The sequence below is a fragment of the Anarhichas minor genome, unplaced genomic scaffold (assembly GCF_050575085.1).
Source record: "Anarhichas minor isolate MPS153535 unplaced genomic scaffold, ASM5057508v1 ptg000062l, whole genome shotgun sequence".
In the NCBI taxonomy this organism is placed as follows: domain Eukaryota; kingdom Metazoa; phylum Chordata; class Actinopteri; order Perciformes; family Anarhichadidae; genus Anarhichas; species Anarhichas minor.
The window spans coordinates 1,163,416-1,181,520 of record NW_027466508.1 but is presented as its reverse complement, the minus strand read 5'-3'; the positions used below and the strand labels follow the sequence as shown (position 1 = coordinate 1,181,520).

The 18,105-nt window shown below is 44.4% G+C and overlaps 2 protein-coding genes across 3 annotated transcripts in view; both read right to left on the bottom strand.

Moving 5' to 3' along the window:
• adcy7 (adenylate cyclase 7) overlaps positions 1 to 422 on the bottom strand; it is a 49,133-nt gene extending 48,711 nt beyond the window's left edge. Inside the window, exon 1 of the mRNA XM_076078065.1 lies at positions 300 to 422. The gene's annotated coding sequence lies outside the window, so the exon portion shown is untranslated. The remainder of the gene's footprint in view (positions 1 to 299) is intronic.
• Positions 423 to 566: 144 nt separating this feature from the next.
• Positions 567 to 17,821, bottom strand: tent4b (terminal nucleotidyltransferase 4B). Of its 2 annotated transcripts, none has more exons than XM_076078066.1 (12): positions 16,910 to 17,821; positions 8,994 to 9,117; positions 7,437 to 7,483; positions 6,091 to 6,211; positions 5,332 to 5,439; positions 4,661 to 4,789; positions 4,248 to 4,461; positions 4,018 to 4,144; positions 3,672 to 3,784; positions 3,314 to 3,504; positions 3,049 to 3,195; positions 567 to 2,923 (listed from the first exon to the last, which is right to left on the bottom strand). In XM_076078066.1, the coding sequence occupies exons 1-12, from the start codon at positions 17,458 to 17,460 to the stop codon at positions 2,765 to 2,767; spliced, it is 2,031 nt and encodes a 676-aa protein (XP_075934181.1). In that variant the 5' UTR covers positions 17,461 to 17,821; the 3' UTR covers positions 567 to 2,764. The 2 variants fall into 2 exon arrangements, with proteins under 2 accessions (XP_075934181.1, XP_075934182.1); XM_076078067.1 differs by having other exon boundaries at positions 3,681 to 3,784.
• Positions 17,822 to 18,105: the final 284 nt, after the last annotated feature.

The following is an 18,105-nucleotide window of genomic DNA, read 5'->3' as shown; positions in this document are numbered from 1 at the left end:
GTTCACCCGAAATGCACCAAATTCAACATCAAGACTGTGGATGACGAGAGCAGCCAGGTGGGAAAAAGGCGACACGAAAACAAAGAAAATTGGGGATTTTTTTTTTTTTGCACTAAATACCTTCGACTCGTATCGAAATGTGTGCAGAGAAATCTGCCTTTTAACTGTTTTTTTTGTTGTTTTTAGCGAAGCAACAATTAATTTTCTTAAACGTGTTGACTGCTGCCACATTGGTTTCAGGTTCTAAACGTTCACCAGGAGCCGCTATTTTTCAATTAAACGAAGTTTTAGTGTCTTACCTGAGATCTCGGTAACGTCCCTTGGAAAAACAAATCTGCATAAATGACCCGGTAGGTAACAGGCTTTGGGAGCGCGTGTTGAGGTCCCCGCGCGCGCTGCTGCTGCTCCAAAGTGAAGATGCTCCTCCTCCACCTCTCTCACGCGCCTACCCGCGCTCTCAAACACGTTTTTTTCATTTTTTTTATTTCCCTTTAACGCTTTCCATATGTGGACTTTACAATGAACCATTAACACTCAAACACAGAGATTAAAATCAGAACAAAGGCTTTAATTGTATTGTTTTTTATTGCATGATTTGTAGTAGCTGCAGAGAAACAACGTTCCAGATGAGTACAGTAGGGGTTGAAGGTTTGAAGCCTCCCTGCAGTGAAGAGAGATGGTCAGTGGACATTCAAATGGCACGGCTAAACTTTATTCACCTTCCTCCTTGTCCGTCTACCACAAAACCTGCAGCTGTAACACTGAGGAGACCAGAACCCGCACTTTCAACGTATCGCCATCAAATATCATCGGCTGTAAGAAAGTGCATGGACTTATCAAATGTACTCCACTGTCTTAAGCGTGCTCATGTCATTCTGTGGCTGCAGCCGCCATTGCGGGGTAATACTATCTCATGAAAGATGGTTGTTATTGCTGGCTACTTCTTTTGTTTGTTTTTACTGTGATTGTTGTCACATTAGGGAGCGAGGCAATAAGAGGATTGAGGTGTGCTTTGGTGTGTAACTGCCTCGAGCAAGCACGCGACAGGTTGTTCTATGTGCGGCTGCTCATCAAGTCGAAATATCAGAATGACTGTCAATCACAAAAATGAACTCAGAGATGAAACATCCACAATGCAGTATTCAAGCCCAAACTCTGTGGATTCAGACTCAGAGCAGTGACTCCCTCTACAGGTGAGTTGTTGTACTGCAACGACAGAGGGCGTTTGTTGTATTTGTATTTGTTGATAGTTTATAAAACAAAATAAAGAAATCAGCTCCCTTTTAAAGTAAGTAGACCAGCCACATATTAAAACAGAATTCGCACCGTAGGACTTGTAAAATGGTCTCTCAAAGTCTTCAAAGGAACTTGGTCACTCAATGTCACTGGAAACAAAAAAAAAACCAATGAAATAACGAAAGTTGGTAATTTTACTGTACCTGAAAATAACTGTTTGCACCCGACCCTTTCCCGCAACTTCAAATATAGGACTCAAAGATATGGGCTCTAATGTTAATAATACATGTATCCATACTATGTTCATATAATTAATAAAAAAATAAATACATTTAACAAATACAAAGTATTTTTTTGCAGTGGGTAGATTACCAAAGGAACAGATTATCACCCACAGTTGTATTGTTAACACATTTCTTTTTCAAGTGTAGGATTTCTCGATAAAACCACTATCTCCCCCCGCCCCCCCCCCCTTACTAATTTAAACCTCTTAAAGCCTCTAAACTGGTGTGGCTGTGCTGTTGAGCTGGGTGAGATGTGACTCCTCCAGTCACCTATAGGGCTATGTGTGAGCACCGGCTCACTGAAGGCTCAACGTTAACGCTGTAGCACACTCAGAGAGCAACCGGAAGTAAAAGTAGATGCTGATGATGTATGTTGGCAATGGGACCCGAACGAGCTCCTGGCTTTTTTGGCCAAAGAAGCAGAGGGCACAAAGATGTGCACGTTTACATGTCTTCAAATCGGTATATCTTGTAAAAAGGTCATATGAAAACATTTTCTTTTTACTTGTATTTTATAAGTTTTTAAGTTTTTTTTTTTTTGCTTAAGCGTTTTTTTTGTACAAATGTTCGTACAACCTGTTGAGACATGAAACAGATTAAACCAACAGAAAAATCAACCAACAGAAAAAAAAAGAAAATCCCATGCATAAGTTATGTCCCACTCTTACTGATTGCATTTGTAAGTTACTGTCTTATTAAAATCGGTGTACATGTTTGTCTGTTCATCATTTTTGATTTTGTACATTTTCAGCCTTTTTTTCTTCTTTTTTTTTTTTTTTGGGGGGGGTACAATTTCTCATCCTATTTTCCAGCAGGTGGTTCCAGGTATTGCTGCAGAGTAGATTCCAGACACTGGACCCGTCTCTTCCTGTACAGCAGGAGGCGCAAGAGGCGTGTTGTGTAGATGCTGGCTGCAGGAAGGAACACCACTCCATAAAAGAAGCTATCAGGAAGCAAATGAGCTTTTATCCATTGTGATTTCAGTTCAAGTTCAAGAAATTAAACCCCATTTCCTATAACAAGTCTTTTTTTTGTTCATTTTTTTTTCCTGCTAGAAATTGTTGCTTCGTCACCCCGAAAAGCTTGACAGAGAGACAGATACTGTAGCTGTCTGAATACTTCTAACAACCTCCCGAGGCTGGAGTCTGGCAGCAGAAGTGGGACAGGAGAGTCAGTCAGTAGCAGACGGGAAGAGGGTGACGGGGGGGGGGGTGACGGGGGGGGTCGCACAGGCGAGATCACCCCTATCTGCAGAGGTCTTCTTGTGTAGAGTCTCGCACATTTTTCCTCTTCTTGCTGTTGCCCTGGTGGTGTGGCTTGTTGCTCTGATGACTTTTGGTGGTAGAGGAGGAGCTCTGCTGCCCCTGGTGGCCGCTCTTATGGTTAGAACGAGACACCCTGGCCTGGGGAGAGAACACACAGATAAAAGTTCAGAGTTCACGCGGGACGTCCCATGGGAACACTTCTATATGATGTGTTCAGTTATTGGTGGATCATGTGCATGTAAAAAGGTAAAGCTTAGTCCAACCTTGCCACCCTTGTTGCTCCCAGACGGAGTGCTGTTCGCCTGGCTCTGTGTTCGGTTATTATTGACGACAGTGGACTTCTCTCTGTGGGCGCTGGAGCCCCGGACAGACTGCTGCTTGGCCGTCTTACACGGCGTGCCATCAGAGTCCTGAAGGAAACCAGCAAAAGAACAAATAGTACGGCATGAACATGTTGTCACCATGAAGTTTTACTCATGAAGCACAATATTTGAAGGCTGTGTGTGTGTGTGTAGCTGCTAGACTGACCACATCGCTGGAGCTGGAGGTTGAGGTCGTGGAGGAAGGCGACAGTGGAGAGGAGGAGGGAAAGGACCGCAGTGAGGGCGACGGAGAGGAGGAATCGGAGGAGGTTTTTACTACAACAACATCGTCGTCATCTGGAACGTTGTTGTTGCACTCATCGAGCTGCTGGGACTCGAACAGTGTGACGTCATTTCCTGTTGAAACGGAGAAAGGAAAAATGTAGACACGAAGATCGACTCAGTCCAAAGTTAAGCTTACAGACCAGGAACTGCAGATCTTGACCTATCCTCAAGATGTGAGTCAAAATGTAGTTTCAAGAGGACTTCAAATATTCTAGACATTTAAGAAAATTGTGAAATACCGAACATACTGTTGAGTGGCAGATCATTCTGAGACTGGCTCCCCCAGTTCTTTCTGATCCATTCCCTGTACTCATCCACTTCCTGTGTTACCCGGATTATTCGGCCAAGTACGCTGTGATGGGAAAGAGAGTATTCCTGTTACACCAGTGTTTACTCAGCTGTCTGGATAAACAAATGTTGCTCATAATGACCTCGTAGTTTCAGTATGATGAAATAAGGCCAACAAGAACAACAAGAACAACTGAAAATACTCAAATTTGATGATTGACAACAAGAAAGAGAATTGACAGAACATGACTGAATATTGCAACAATAAACTGATCAACCAACCAATCCAAATCTTACCTCTCGGTCTCGTTGTTGGGATAGTACTTGGCGATGGGCGACACGGCGTGGCTGAGCACCACGTAGGCGTAGTCAAACGCCTGCTTCACCTGCATGGCACCGTATGAACTCCGACCGACATCGTTATCTGGCGGAGGCAAGGCAGACGGTCGTTTTGTGTTAATACTAGAAGCCGACGGACGTGGCAAATCCGCGGCATTCCCTTTATCCTTTGTGTTCAGTGTTCCTACCGGGCTGCAGCGGGTCCTCGATGTAGAGCATGGAGGGCCGGTAGCTGTCCATCATGTTCTTCTGAACCTCGTCTTTGGCAACGTAGCAGCCTCCATCTTTTATCCTGATGCCCGTTTTCAGGTAGTTGAAGTGGCGGCCGTACAGCTCGAAGAATTCAATGAGCAGAACGCCGATGTTGATGTTGGGGCTGCACACATCCTCCCTGTAGTGAAGCTGGAAAACACACAGTGCACGTAGAGTTATTGAGAATGATTAAGGGAGTTTAACGAGTCACTTTTGCTGAGATAGCGTCTTTACAATGTTTGCTCTGAATACTGCATATAGTGCCGTCTCAGACTGTTTTTTTTCTGTACAGAATTGTAGATATCTTTCTAACTCGGGTGGTCAGGAATCACTTGTTGAAAATACTGACCTGCAGGAAGCTGACAGCCATGAGGAAGAGACTGTAGGAGCCAATTCCACCGGTAAAAACCTCATTGAGGTCCCTCTGCAGTAGGAACTGCTTCAGCACCAGGACCAGGTAAGGCAGCACGGGGTATTTCTACAGGACAAGACACAGACAGGGTGAGGATATAGTGAGGATGGGTGACGCCTACAGCACCCTCTGGAGGACAACAGGGATTTAGACTTTTGGCTTTTGAATCAAATGACTCCCTGTGATGTTACATGTTTGTTTAAAAAGTGCTGATGTAAGCTGTGTGTGCTACTAAGAAGCGCTTACATTCTAAGTGTACCATATGGATTTCAATATTTCAGGCTTCTTTACAATATTCGAGATTGAAGAGCAATTTGTGGGATAGCCAAAGGCAGTTTTTGAGGCAATACTACAATCTGTTGAGTCCACAGAGTTACAGAGCAAGTTGTAACTGTGAGACTGGTTCTTTGGGGTGCCAGTTAGGTCTGTGAGGTAATGAGGGGATTGGTTTGTATGTCTGTGACGGGGCTGGGGGTGTGTGAGGAATTAACATATGATAACCTCCCGTGGTAGTGACAGCAGATCGCTACAAGTAAAGTCTAAGTCAAGCTGCACAAACAGCCACAACACTGTCCCCAGGCCAGAATACAGGACAGACAGAACTGTACCTCTTTGAATTCCTTGATGAGCCGGGCCGCTTTAACGCCGCTCTTCACATTGAAGCTGATGTCCACTTTGACCTCAGTGAAGGAGTCCGTCAGTTTGATGATGGGAACCTGAAACACACACACACACACATACACACGATGCAAATGCTGATCCTGAGGCAGTCGGACATGAAACGATCACACAATCACTGCAATCAAAGGCTTGGCTCATGACATAAGACGCATGCAATCATACACAAATCCACGTTTTCTGATCTAATCCTTCGCTAAACTACTTGAGCAAAGATTTAAAATGCTGAACTGCTTTTACACAAGTGAGAGGTGAAACACAAACAGAAAAAAAAAAAGCTTTATTCAAATCCTTTAAGTCCTGAAGTAAAATAAACTCAGATGAAGAAAAAATCAAATCAATGCACGGTTTAAAAATAACTTAAATAATAGGATTTTGGGAGCTAGTTCCAAGCATACTACTCTAGCAATACTGTATCTGTGTCACACGCAACATATGACCTTAATTTGGATGAGATGACAGTGAAACACTTTCCCTTGGACGCACGTGTCTGCACACATGTCTGAATACAAGACATGTGTGCCAACCAGTTTAATCACGGTTTTGGAACCATCAACACTGTTTATGTGATTTAAAGCGTGTGAAACTGACACTAACACCAAAGACCTGAACATGACAGTCAGCATCATTCTAATTAATGACTGACAACGACGTACAACTCTACACGTGATGAATGGTTAGCGTCTTACCGTGGCTTTGTCCAATACTTTGATAGAGTTCTCATCCGCGATGTTCCTCTTCCGGAGAGCCTCTTCCAGCGTCCAGAGTGGGAGTGTGTCCCACTTCCCAAAAACTACCAAGTCAATGTCACTGGTGGAAGAGAGACATGACAGGTGTCACTGAGGTCCACTACATTACATACAACTTTAGCTGTACAATAACTCCATTTCTCTCATTTCTTTATGCAAAAGAGCAACGGTAATGTACAAATTTCTCTTACTCTCGCATGACAAACGGTTTAGTCTGAAACTTTGTAACGCATCCCTTGACTCACAAATAGAAGCACAGATTACATGTAGCCCTAAATGTACAAGCATGAACAAACACACCAACAGCTGATGTACTGATAAGTCTGGGACTAGCTGTGTGTGACTGTGTAACTTGTGAAATGGGAAACAACACAATACTTCCTCTTACAAACAAAAAGCACACCCTTGCACATTTCAGCCCACTCGGAGGTTTTGCTGCTACGGCCATCACATGGTCTGCTATGACCAGCAGTTTATGGAGGCTAATGCTAGCATACTTCTGGTAAAGAGTGCTGTGTAACCGACATAAGAGTCCGTTTGCTGACTTTATGACTGCCCTCTACTTGTGCTCCGGTTACATTTAGTTTCAGTATTTACTGTTGTACTGTAAGGCAAGACCCCCTTAACTGATAGCTTACTAATACAACTACCCTCCCGTTCAGAGGTTTCTCTGCACTGCATTGTCATAGGTAAACAGAGGCATTATACAATGTTGGTTTTCTTGGGTTGGAGGCTTGGAGCTGATCTTAAATCGAAGGGAACGCTAAAACAGCCATTCTTAAATATCCCCCATATGGTGGCTTACAGCAGGCAGATGGTTTTGCTTCCCCCTTGTGGATGAGCAATGTGCAACTTCAGACAGCTTACAGAAGCCAACCAGTGTGGGTGTGTGTGTGTGTGTGTGTGTGTACTACTTCAGCAGTGTGTTCACTACATACAGAATGTTACACACAAGCATATACTACAAACAAGACACGCACACAAACACACATGCACTAAGTGTAAATGACCTGCACCGTGTGACTTAAATGTGTACGTGTGGTGTGGCTGTGTGTCTGCCGAAAGCCTTTCTCAGAATTAAGTCTTTAAAAAAGATCCAGGATCACCAGCGCTAATAAACAGTAAACCACTTGATCCACAAAACAAAAGCAAATCATGACTTGCTGGCTGGATGCAACACTTTATCCATAATGGAGCAAAGTAGCGTTGGTAGGGGAGCCAGTTCACAGACATGTTTTGGCAAGCGTGTGTTTAAAAAAGGCTGTTTAGGAAACAAAGTGGCTCACCTTGTTGGCAGATAAAGACCAGTGCTGAAACTCCCAAAGACTTGGACCTGGAGAGATCGGGAACACAGTGACACATGTACACATCGTTGGTTTTGTGGACAATATATTACATTGATTTATGCATCATCCTGCAGATCAAAACATTCTACACCTGAACTATTTTCTATCATCGTGTTTGACATATTTAATATCTTCTCATCTACACGATGGCACGGGCTTGCCTGAAATGATTCCACCAAGCTGGAATCAACTTGGCGTCTGATTTCCCCCACGCCAAGCTTCGCTCCTGTAAAAACCTGTTTGCCAAGCTGCATAAATGTCACTATTCTTCAGCTGAACATAGTCTTGATTGAATGACAAGCCCAAACAAACTGCACAGGCGTGGTACTAAAAACTACCTATCAGGGGCAAACGCAAAGAGTGTGTAGTGCGACTACTTTAAACCACTTCAGTTGCATTTCAAGAGGGGGATTGAAGACCAGGGTGGCTTCAATGAAACAAGCAACTCCTCCACTAAATCAGATCAAAACGTGCATGAGGTTTACACACAAAACAGTCCTTTTAGCCACTGGTCTCTTAACCTGCACACTATTGAGGCGACTAAAATATCTCCAACATTTTAACCTCAATGCACAAATTGGCGAGTGTACAGAAATAGAGTTAAGCCTTGACCTGACTGTTACTCGCACATCAACCAGTAGTACAAACTCTGCTTTACAGCCCAGTCACATGAGCGGGGCTAAGCCGATTGCAGGGCCATGTTTGTGAATGAGTGTGTAGCCGGTCCTGAAGACGTCTGTGAGGGGTGGAGGTAACTACAGGTGGTCACGAAGGTGAGCTTTGTTATCTCGACTTCTCCGGTCAAACGTTTGCTTACGGCTGACCTAGACTACCTCTCGTCAGGTATATGTGGGAGCTAGAGGTCTACGCATCTAAGTGCATCGATTAAACAGAATCACATTGAGCAGATGACCAAGTTGTCCGTTCAACAGCGGAAAAGGAATAAAACTAGGCAGGCTGGGGACGGCATTGTGCCCCTTCATTTAGGAACAGCTGAGCTCACTTTGAAGCACGCTGCTCTATCAGCAGGATCAGAGTCAGCGTGTAGTAGAATGCCTGAGGGGGCGCTGATAACATGGCCCAAACAGAGTACTGTGCAGCGGGGAGATAACAGAAAACAACAGGATGCTTTATGCCATTAGCTGACTGATATGTTAACCGTGTTGCTAATTACAGAGGTCACCGTGTGCAAAAGGAGCCGGTTCACAGGACTAAACAAGAGTAACAAGCACCGTGTTCAGTGTTTATGATTGACCAACTGTTTTCACTGTTACACAACTTAATTTTGTTTCTGCCAAAACGAAATAACCTCTAGTGTTTATGAGTAGCTTTCAGATTACAGCAAAGATTTTCCAGTCAACAGCTGGCAGCAGTTCTCAGCCTGATTATCAGTGTGGCACGCTGGAGGATCTGGACCGCCACACCCTACAATCCAAAACCACCACCAATAAAAATAAATCTCAGTTGTTGGTGTTGGTGTTGGGGGAGGATGTGTACCTCTGCACTGGGCCACAGGTCGTGGATGACTCCCTTGATTCTGTCCACCACCTCCTCTCTCATCTTCTCCTCCTCCGCCCGGGGGGAGACGTAGTCATAGAAGTCCTTCACCTCCTCGTGTAACCTGTGGACGACAGAACAGTGTTGAGAGAAGAGCTTGTGGTAATCCTGTGAATTAAATATCCAGAAGAAACATAATTCCCATTAGTTAAATTATCGGTCCGATACCAACTCAAATAGCTGGATCGGGTATCAGCGACAATGGGCCAATCTGGTGTTGGATACCATTATTTTAATAAATAACTATTCAGTACATTTACATCTGTGTACTCATTTGTTATATTTTGTTTTACAAAGTCAGGAAACAAATGTTTAAGTCTAGCCTGATGTTGCCTTACACTTAAAAGATTGACCCCAGTCACTTCCACACAGTGAGGCATACAGTTTATGGGTTCTCGGTCCTTGATATTGGTCGATACAAAGCCCAGGTATCGGTATCGGGACTGAAAAAGTTGGATGGGTGCATCCCTAATTTGATTGATTTGAAAACGTTTGGGGCAAAGAGGGCTGCCAAAAAGTCAACCTTCCAATGGAAGTCATCTCAGTCAGGGCAGGCTAAGCAAGGTCCTAACGCTTCTGTCCTTGGATCAGGTCGCTCTGCCCACGTGCGCTGACCTTTCCACTGACCAGTTTTGTCCACATAAACATAGATGCAGGGACAAGGAAGAACACACACATGAAGGCACACACACAAGCATGTACACATGCGCGCAAACAACCATAGAGACAATAATAGAAACAATCCTCTTGGCAGAGGACAGAGAAAGTGATGTTTCTGCTTTTAAAATTAAAATAAAGGCAGCAAAGTAAAGCCTGCGTACACCACAGAAAGTTGGACAAGAAAAACACGAGCAGCTCTCGACACTGACTGACTGCTGTTTGGATAACGCCCCAAAGAGCACCGCATGTGCGTCTAGTGTCTGGGTTTTATGCAACAAGAACACTTCACTTGACAGCAGTCGCAGTTCACTGGGTGTCACCGTTATTATAGATTCTGGGGTTTTAGACACTCGGTCTAGTAGAATCCCAGGATACAGAGGCAGCACTGAAAGGTTGCTGGTCAGCTAACCATGAAGAGAAAATACGTGCACAATTCAACTTTCTTCTCCGGACCCAAACACTATCATTCCTAAAGCCACACTGCTAAGAAGCAACAGTACAGTAGGGCCATGATCAGATGGACAAAAACATTGCATTAAAAACACAAGATGCTACTTTTGTGTGTGCGTACTACTACATGTGAATATGAGATACAAACCAGGACAGCTAGCAAGACTAGAAAAAGTTCTTTGGTATTTGGATCCATTATAATTTGCCTGTATCGTCTCCGATACCAACTCTTCATAATGGATCGGGACATCCCTAAGTTGAAGACTGGCAGTCAAGCCAGAGCCCATTGAAAAGAAAGAAGATACTGTGTGTTTGACGTACTGCTATTGTTGGTATGAATGCGGACTAACTGGCTGCTCACAACACTGAATGTAGTGAATGTAGGTCGTTACTTAAATGCGGATAAACGGAGAGGCTGAACAACCTGAAAGTCCACGACAAGACAAGTCCTCTGAGTTCTCACACATGTCACACATACGCAGCCATTTACTGAAATTGTAGTTTTATCTTGAGGCACAAGACTTCTACCGTGTTCGTGGTGTGACCGAGCCGGAGCGTTAATGCACCACCCTTTTTTCTTTCTGATAACGGCTTGTTTTCAATTTCATTGTTGTTAAATTTGTTTTCTGTTCGGGAAGTTTCACTTTACATTTGCTGCACCTCCTCCAACATGGCTGGCAACTGACGAGCAAATTTCAATGACCTAATCTCTTTTCCCCGTGCACATCGCAGAGACTTCCGCCTCCATCACACAACACGTTAGGTTTCATTTTAGGATAAAAGAAACAAGAGCTACAGTCTGCATTACACATACGGCATGAGTTTTGATTTCAGAGAACACAGATCTCATTTAAGTATCATTAAGACACCACAGCCCAAAGACCAACACTAATCCAACTTCATTTAAAGTGCAATTCAACTGAAGGATTGTATAAGGTTGGGGTTACAATGATTCCATTTAGCTTTAATGTATTTTCATAAACATAAAGCTTTAGAGACGGCATTTATCTGCCATGATCTTTTTGGTTTGTTTCTATTAGGGTGCAAAAAAACACACTATAAAAACACAACTGGTAAAGTGTGAGCACCAGCAGGTTTCATTTCACAGGAAACCGGCTGCTGCTGGTCCCCCGTCATCACGTGTTCGGAGCGATCGTAGAAATCACATCTCATGCCCCGACCTCGCTGGATCGAGTTTCCTCTCAGCCCTGCGCCTGCTTAGGGAGCACATGGACGTAAATCCCACTTGCCTATATCGTTGTAATATTATGTAACCTCAAGGAACAGATTTCCAGAGCTGAAGGGAAAAAATGTTCTCTCACCTCCTTAGCATTTAGCAGAATGATAGCAGGGAAATGAGATGAAGGGCTGCAACGGAGGATAAAAACGAGCGCACACACCAAGTGTCGTGGCTCGAAGGACTTGTGGAATTGTGCTTCTTTGTTTTTTTAATGTTCACACCTGCAACGATTTAAGGCTTCAAAAACAATTCATAACTGAGAAATGAGCTCACGATTCAGGGCAATTTACAAAATCGCGCAATGCTCATAGACAATTCCTTATTACACATTTCTTTCTTTTCTTTCCCGATTATGTTGCAACGCATATGCAAATAATAATTTCTGACTAAACAAACAAACAAAGATAAGCACGCCTGACCTTGGTCTTAGGCCGGACTTGACACATGATGTATTGGATCCAGTAATGGGAAAGATAACGTGGGATCAGTGCATCCCTAAGCTATTGCAATCCTCATTTGCAAATCTACACATATCGTGTTTTTGTGTTATGAAATATTGCGTCACAATGAGCTACAGTAGACCCTCGACATTCCTACCTCTCCATGAACGCACTGCAACACCTCGTCAGAGAAATATAACTTGGACTTTACGCAGCTAAAAGGAGGAGGAGGAATGGAAGGGCAAGAGAAAGAGAAACCTGAGAGCACAAAGGTAAAAATAGAGAAAGGAATGAGCGAAAGTTATTAAAAAAAAATGAAAGAAGAAAAGGTAGAGGGCCAGAAACACCCAGAAGGTGGAACAAAAACATGGAGAGGGAGGGAGGATTGGGTGTGGTGCTGAAATGCCTTCATGTGAACAAGAGCCATCTGTTAAGTTGGGTAGGATGAAGGAAAAAGAGGTTATTGTCACATCACACTGAGCACTACTTACTGGCATATCTTTAGAATTGAATACTCAATACCAGGCATGCTGGGACATAAACACCTGCATGTAGCATGATTGTTGATGGGTAAAATACAGCGAACAGTGTTCCAGTGTTATGGCATTAGATCAGATTAGTTATTGCTCAAAGAGTTGTGGCCATATTGTCCCAGAAAGCATCCCAACAGCATGACCATTTTTGTTTTTGCAAGGGTTGAAATTTTGGCTCAGGACAATTTTTGCAACAAAAGAGGGTAGTGTGTGTGTGTGTGTGTGTGTGTGTGTGTGTGTGTGTGTGTGTGTGTGTGTTATGTGACACTGCTGTGTCTACGTTGACAGGGTTACCAGGAGGCAAAATACGTCGCATCCCACACTGTTTCTTTCAAAATGAGGACAACCTCAAACTGAGGCAGAGGTGTCGATGTCTCGAAGATGGCAGATTCATTAATGTTTCATCAATGAACTGATCCGGGGTGCTAAGTGTTGGCCACTGGGACAAAAACGGCTCAAGTTACCCAGAAGCCCAAACACTGCTGGCTGCTAGTGGTGGGCTTGAGTACTGTGGTCAAAACAGGAACGGTTGGACTGTAAATACGGTAATACCAGCGCCAAATTGTTTGTCACACCAGTAGACTGTCAATCATCTGTTGATTGTCTGAGCTTTCTAGAAACATCAACTGATCTGGTCCCTGTGTAGGAACTAGGTCGGTCGCTTTATACACAACATCGAGCCAAGTTCGTTAGCTTCAATGTAGTAGCTACTCTTTTTCTTCCCGTCTGTTATGGTAGCATGTTAAAAATGAAAGCTGTAACATTTTGGTACCAAAACACCTACACTGAAAATGTGATTTTAAAAGCAAGTATCACAAAAAAAAGATAGGAAATTATTAACTTAGGCCACGATAAAAGGAAATTGTCAAAGCCCAGCCGTTCTGTACACATGCTGAGAAGGTCACAGTTTGACCACACGCGATGAAAAAAAGAGACCGCAGAACACCGCGTGTCGCTCACTGGCTGCATCAGTCTGGAGCACGGGAAGGCTTTCCATTGGACAGGAAGAAACACATTCCTCGCTACACTTGGGAAGGCCGAGTTATGGTGAGCTGCCCACACGGGCCGTTCAGACGGAGGCCCGTTTCACCTACAGTCCAAATGGCCAAGCATGCAGGCTTCTCTCTCCACACATTCTTACACGCTTTGGCCGAGAGCCAGCCAGCTAGCTAAGAGAGGAGAGGGTGACATAGATGTCAAAGCCAGCAGAGGCTGGAACCACAGTTCTAATAATGGAGCTTCAGTCACAGAGGTGCCATCTGTGTGCTGGGAATCATAAATCTCCAAAAGACAGCGGCAATAAATGGCATGAGCCAGGGCTACTCATCAGTGAGCGATTAACCGCACTTTTCATTAGCCTGCAAGTGAAGTTGTGCCTCAACGCTTGGAACTGGCTGCCAACACCAGGCCCCTCTAAAATGAATCAAGTGTAACCCAGGTGTGCTGACAATATACATTTCCCTCACCATAAACCCAATGATAACCAACAGAACGTGAAGATAAGACATTTAGAAAACAGAAATGGGCCACAGCTCTCCCAGGCTACACCGACTTCCTGTGCCCTTATAAAGAGTCTGAATAACCAGAAAATGAGGTGGAAACACTCCCTTAGAACTGCCAATCTGATTGGACCGACACTCAAGAGGGCTTGGGTTTCTTTCTGGGAGGGTTGGCTTTGTTTTGTGGAAGTGAGGCCGTGTGCAGCATGTAAACACTGGTCCTTTTCCATCGGGAGGCGGGCTGCTTGCTCTGCCCCGCAAAGACTGGAGCGTAAAACACAAATAAGCACATGCCTCTGTGGCCCCCATTGCCAAATATAGTGTACAAACTGCCTCATGAGTAAAATGCATTTGAACATACTCCCACTTTCACCCATTTGTCTACTTGCACATATTCAAATCAAACCATGAATCCCACTGCTCCCTAAACCGTTTAACCCTGACTAAACGGTCAAACCTCATTTTATTTTATAGTGTTTTTAAATACAGAGCGAAAGTGTTATAAAATGTGTATTTTTAAGAAAGAGCCAATCACACATGGGAAGGAAGCAATGTGGCCACAAGGGGCATTGCAAATTTGACAAAACCCTGATGCTCATCAACAACATGCTACCACCAATGATGACGAGGCTAAATACGGTAAAGGAGTACAAGTCTTGTGTTGTAAATACGCTAACAACCGTGGAACAGCGTCTATATTACTCTACACATCCCACATCAAGGCTGCATCTCCCAAGCAACAAAAACATGTATTATGAGTGAAGACTTAACCATGGAATTAACATAACCTACCAGCCAGGAGCTCTTACATCCACATAAACACTGTGTTCGTTTCGAAATACAGTTTGTGTAATGCCATAGAGCACAGTGGCATTGTGAATTAACAAGAGTGTGGTGGGACAGAGAGCCCTCAGTGGTGGTTAGTGTGATCAAGGCTCTGAGGTTCAGGTTCTGGTATTAGCAGAGCTAATCACTAAGGAATGTGCTTAAGCAAACACAGAGCTTCCATATTACTATAAATGAGGATCGGACAAACGCTGCTCTGCTTGTCTACACATGTCGAACAGAGAAGGGGCCAAACTCTGCACCTAAAAGGTCTTCAAAACAGAGCCCAGCCCACCAAAATACTTCTCCAGAGTCATAATATATAAAAGAACCACTGGTGAGGAAAGCAGGTCACTGACGTAGTTATAAGTTACTAGGTGTATTTATTATAGTGTGACTTAATACTGTTAAAGGACCCGCTCTGGTACGAATGCTAAACGACTGCAAATAGCTTGCCGTTTTCTCAGTGATGAGCAGCTGTGATCAGCTGAAATTCAGTTACAATTTATTCAATATTGACAACTTTTCATCGTTTAATAAGTCTCAAGACATTAAAATCACTCATGCAGCATGATTTACATTTGATCAGTCTATCAGTATGCTCGTTATGCTCCAAATCCTCATTTTGTCTCTGTATTCACCCGTCATGCCCCAAATATTGCAATTTCAAAAGAAAGCTGTGCATTCAGCTATATTTTGACAACACTGGGCGATTTGACAGGTTTCTGTAAACATAGTTTGACCATTTTTCCAATACGATCACTGGTCACCATTGAAATGCAGTATTGCCAACTGAGATGACCACAACTGCTGTTCCTCGCTGATGACAACTACATTTTATAGTCATTACGAACGCAAATCAATCTATCCATGTTGAATGATTCAAAAGAAGTTTGCCGGAGCAATCACTCTGCCCTGTCATTAAGGCACGCTGGTTGTTAAAGCTTCTCTGTGGGCGTGTGTGCACCGCCTGCAACACGTATTGTGTACATACTAGCATGCATACTAATGCAATCTGAAACCGTAGCGGGTGCTGTGGCCAAATCTAGAAGAAAAATGTGGAAACAAAGAAAGCCGGAAACGCTGTGCATAAAGGTATGCTGCCTGTGGCCAAATCTCAATGTCCATTCACGCACTCACAAAGTATGTGGGGGCTTAGGACTGTCCAACTGTCAGATCCAGGAGTGCTTGAAGGCTCCATCACAGACATTTTCAACTATACACCCGGAGACTTCAGTTAAGTCCCCTAAGGCCTGGGGGGGGGCATTGGGCCTACCAGTGTGTTTTGAGATGAGGCGGAGGAGAGTGGGTCGAGGGTACCACAGACCAACGAGCCAAGCAGGCCAAAGACTAACATCACGTAAGCCAACTGTGTCAGGATTCACTTGCCATCTTTCAATATTCCTACACCTGCTATTAACCGCCAGTGTCATGACTGTACTCTAAGCTTCAGTGTTACAACATAATGCCTTTAGGTCAGAGTGAACATACTGACTGTTGCTGCTCACAATAAGCAGTTTGTCAAGCTTTGGCAGACTCATCAGCTCCCACTTCCTCTGAAGTACAGCCAGCTGAATGTCTGTGGAGGTAAGGAGGCTGGAGGAGAACCAGTGAGATGGCTCAATCCATTAAAAGTGTCACTCTTGTTTGGGGAAGCGCCCAGTTACCTCCTTAATGCTCTCTTTTGACCAAAGAGTAGTGGGATGCATAAGCATAATGTGCACGTTCTTTCATACAACAGCTGGTTTGCAACCCCCCTAATGAACACCATAATGTTTGCAGGCCAGGATAACAACTGTTCAGTGCTGCCTTGTTATGTGTCTACAGTAATACCCGAAGACATCATCTGTGTTTATTCCTCCATAAGAAGATTTGTTCAAACGTAAACTAAAAGGTTAAACCGCCTGTGTACTTTTTAGGTTTGCTTATTGACTTTAAATGATCTGCAGCTTTACCTTGTTGTGTAAACTGGCATAAGTTAATGCCTTGAGATGTGAGAGCTCATTGGTGGACAGACTCACTTTCACAAATCATTTACTCGCCAGCAAGTCATCCAACTTTGGGTGGGGATGAAATGTGGGTGGGGATGAAATGTGGGTGGGGTGAGACTGACAACCTCAGTCGTCTCCCTGCATGTCATTTCTGTGCGTTTGAAATAAGAGAAAATACCAGTTCATCAACTCCTAGTTTACGAGTTAAACTCTCTTACCCGACAATTCCTTCCGAGTAGTTCCTGACTTTCCACGGCGTGCCCGCGTAACCATCGTAGCCTCCTGTGTTGGAGCTGCTGCTGCCACTGTTCAAGAGGCTAGAATTGAAACCGAAAGTGCTAGCCTTGTTGTCTCTTTTCCTTTTGTTGGGGTGTCCGTCCGTCAGCCACCTCGAAAGCACCGCGACCCCGCTGCCCTGCTGCTGCCCCTCTCCACGGACACCGCCCCTGCCACCGGCTCGGTTGTTGTGGTTGCTGTTGCTTTCCAGTGGTATAAAGTCCCGCTGTGCCTTCATTTCTCTGTCCCCTATCGAGGACGACATACTGATCCTGGCGTCCCCGCTGCCGGTGTTGGAGTCAAGTGCCCCGTTTCTGCTCCCGGCTCCCGACGCCCCGTTTACGATCGCTTTCAGACTGCCCTGAGGTCCGGCGGTGTAGCAGTTATTTACATGCAAGTAGCCGAGCCCCTGAGTCGTATCCCAAATCTGCATCCACAGCTTGTTAGCAGGTCCACGTTGTTCTGGTTGAAACCATGCGATTCTTGGATCCATCAAACGGAACTGTAGGCAAACCGCCGCTCCCCCACCACCACCCCACCCCACCGAGCAGTGCTTAGCTCGTGTGCAGCTAGCCAGGTCGCTAGCTAACGTTAGCTAACGCTAGCCTGCTAGCCTCGTTATAGCTGCCGCTAGCTTCCCCGCTGCTCCGTTACTTCTAGAATGTGGTTTTAAAAAGAAATCCGTCCCTTGGTGATGACGATTCACAGTCGAAATTATCCACACGAAGTAAAACAATACTGTGAGCCAGGTGTTAAAAAGTGTAGCTCAAGCCAAAGTTGGGTGTTGGGAAGACTGGAGAAACGTGCAGCTGCTGCTTGTCGAAGTGCCTCTCTGACCCTTTCCCCTGATCGTGGGTCCGTCAATGGCGAAGTCTACGATGCTACGGCGCATGCGCGGTGCGAGTGAAAAGGGGGCGGGGAGACAGTAGTTACGCAACAGACAACTGCTTCTTCTTACATAATATCTGATTTACTATTCTCTCATCAAAAAGAAATTGACACGGTGTTGAAAGTACTACAACGCAAACAAGTTTTACTTTTTTCTTCATAATACTACTTTAAGCCGATTTTGACTGTAATAATAACCCGAGGTAAAGATAAATACCACTGTATTCAACATATCCCATGGTTTTTCACA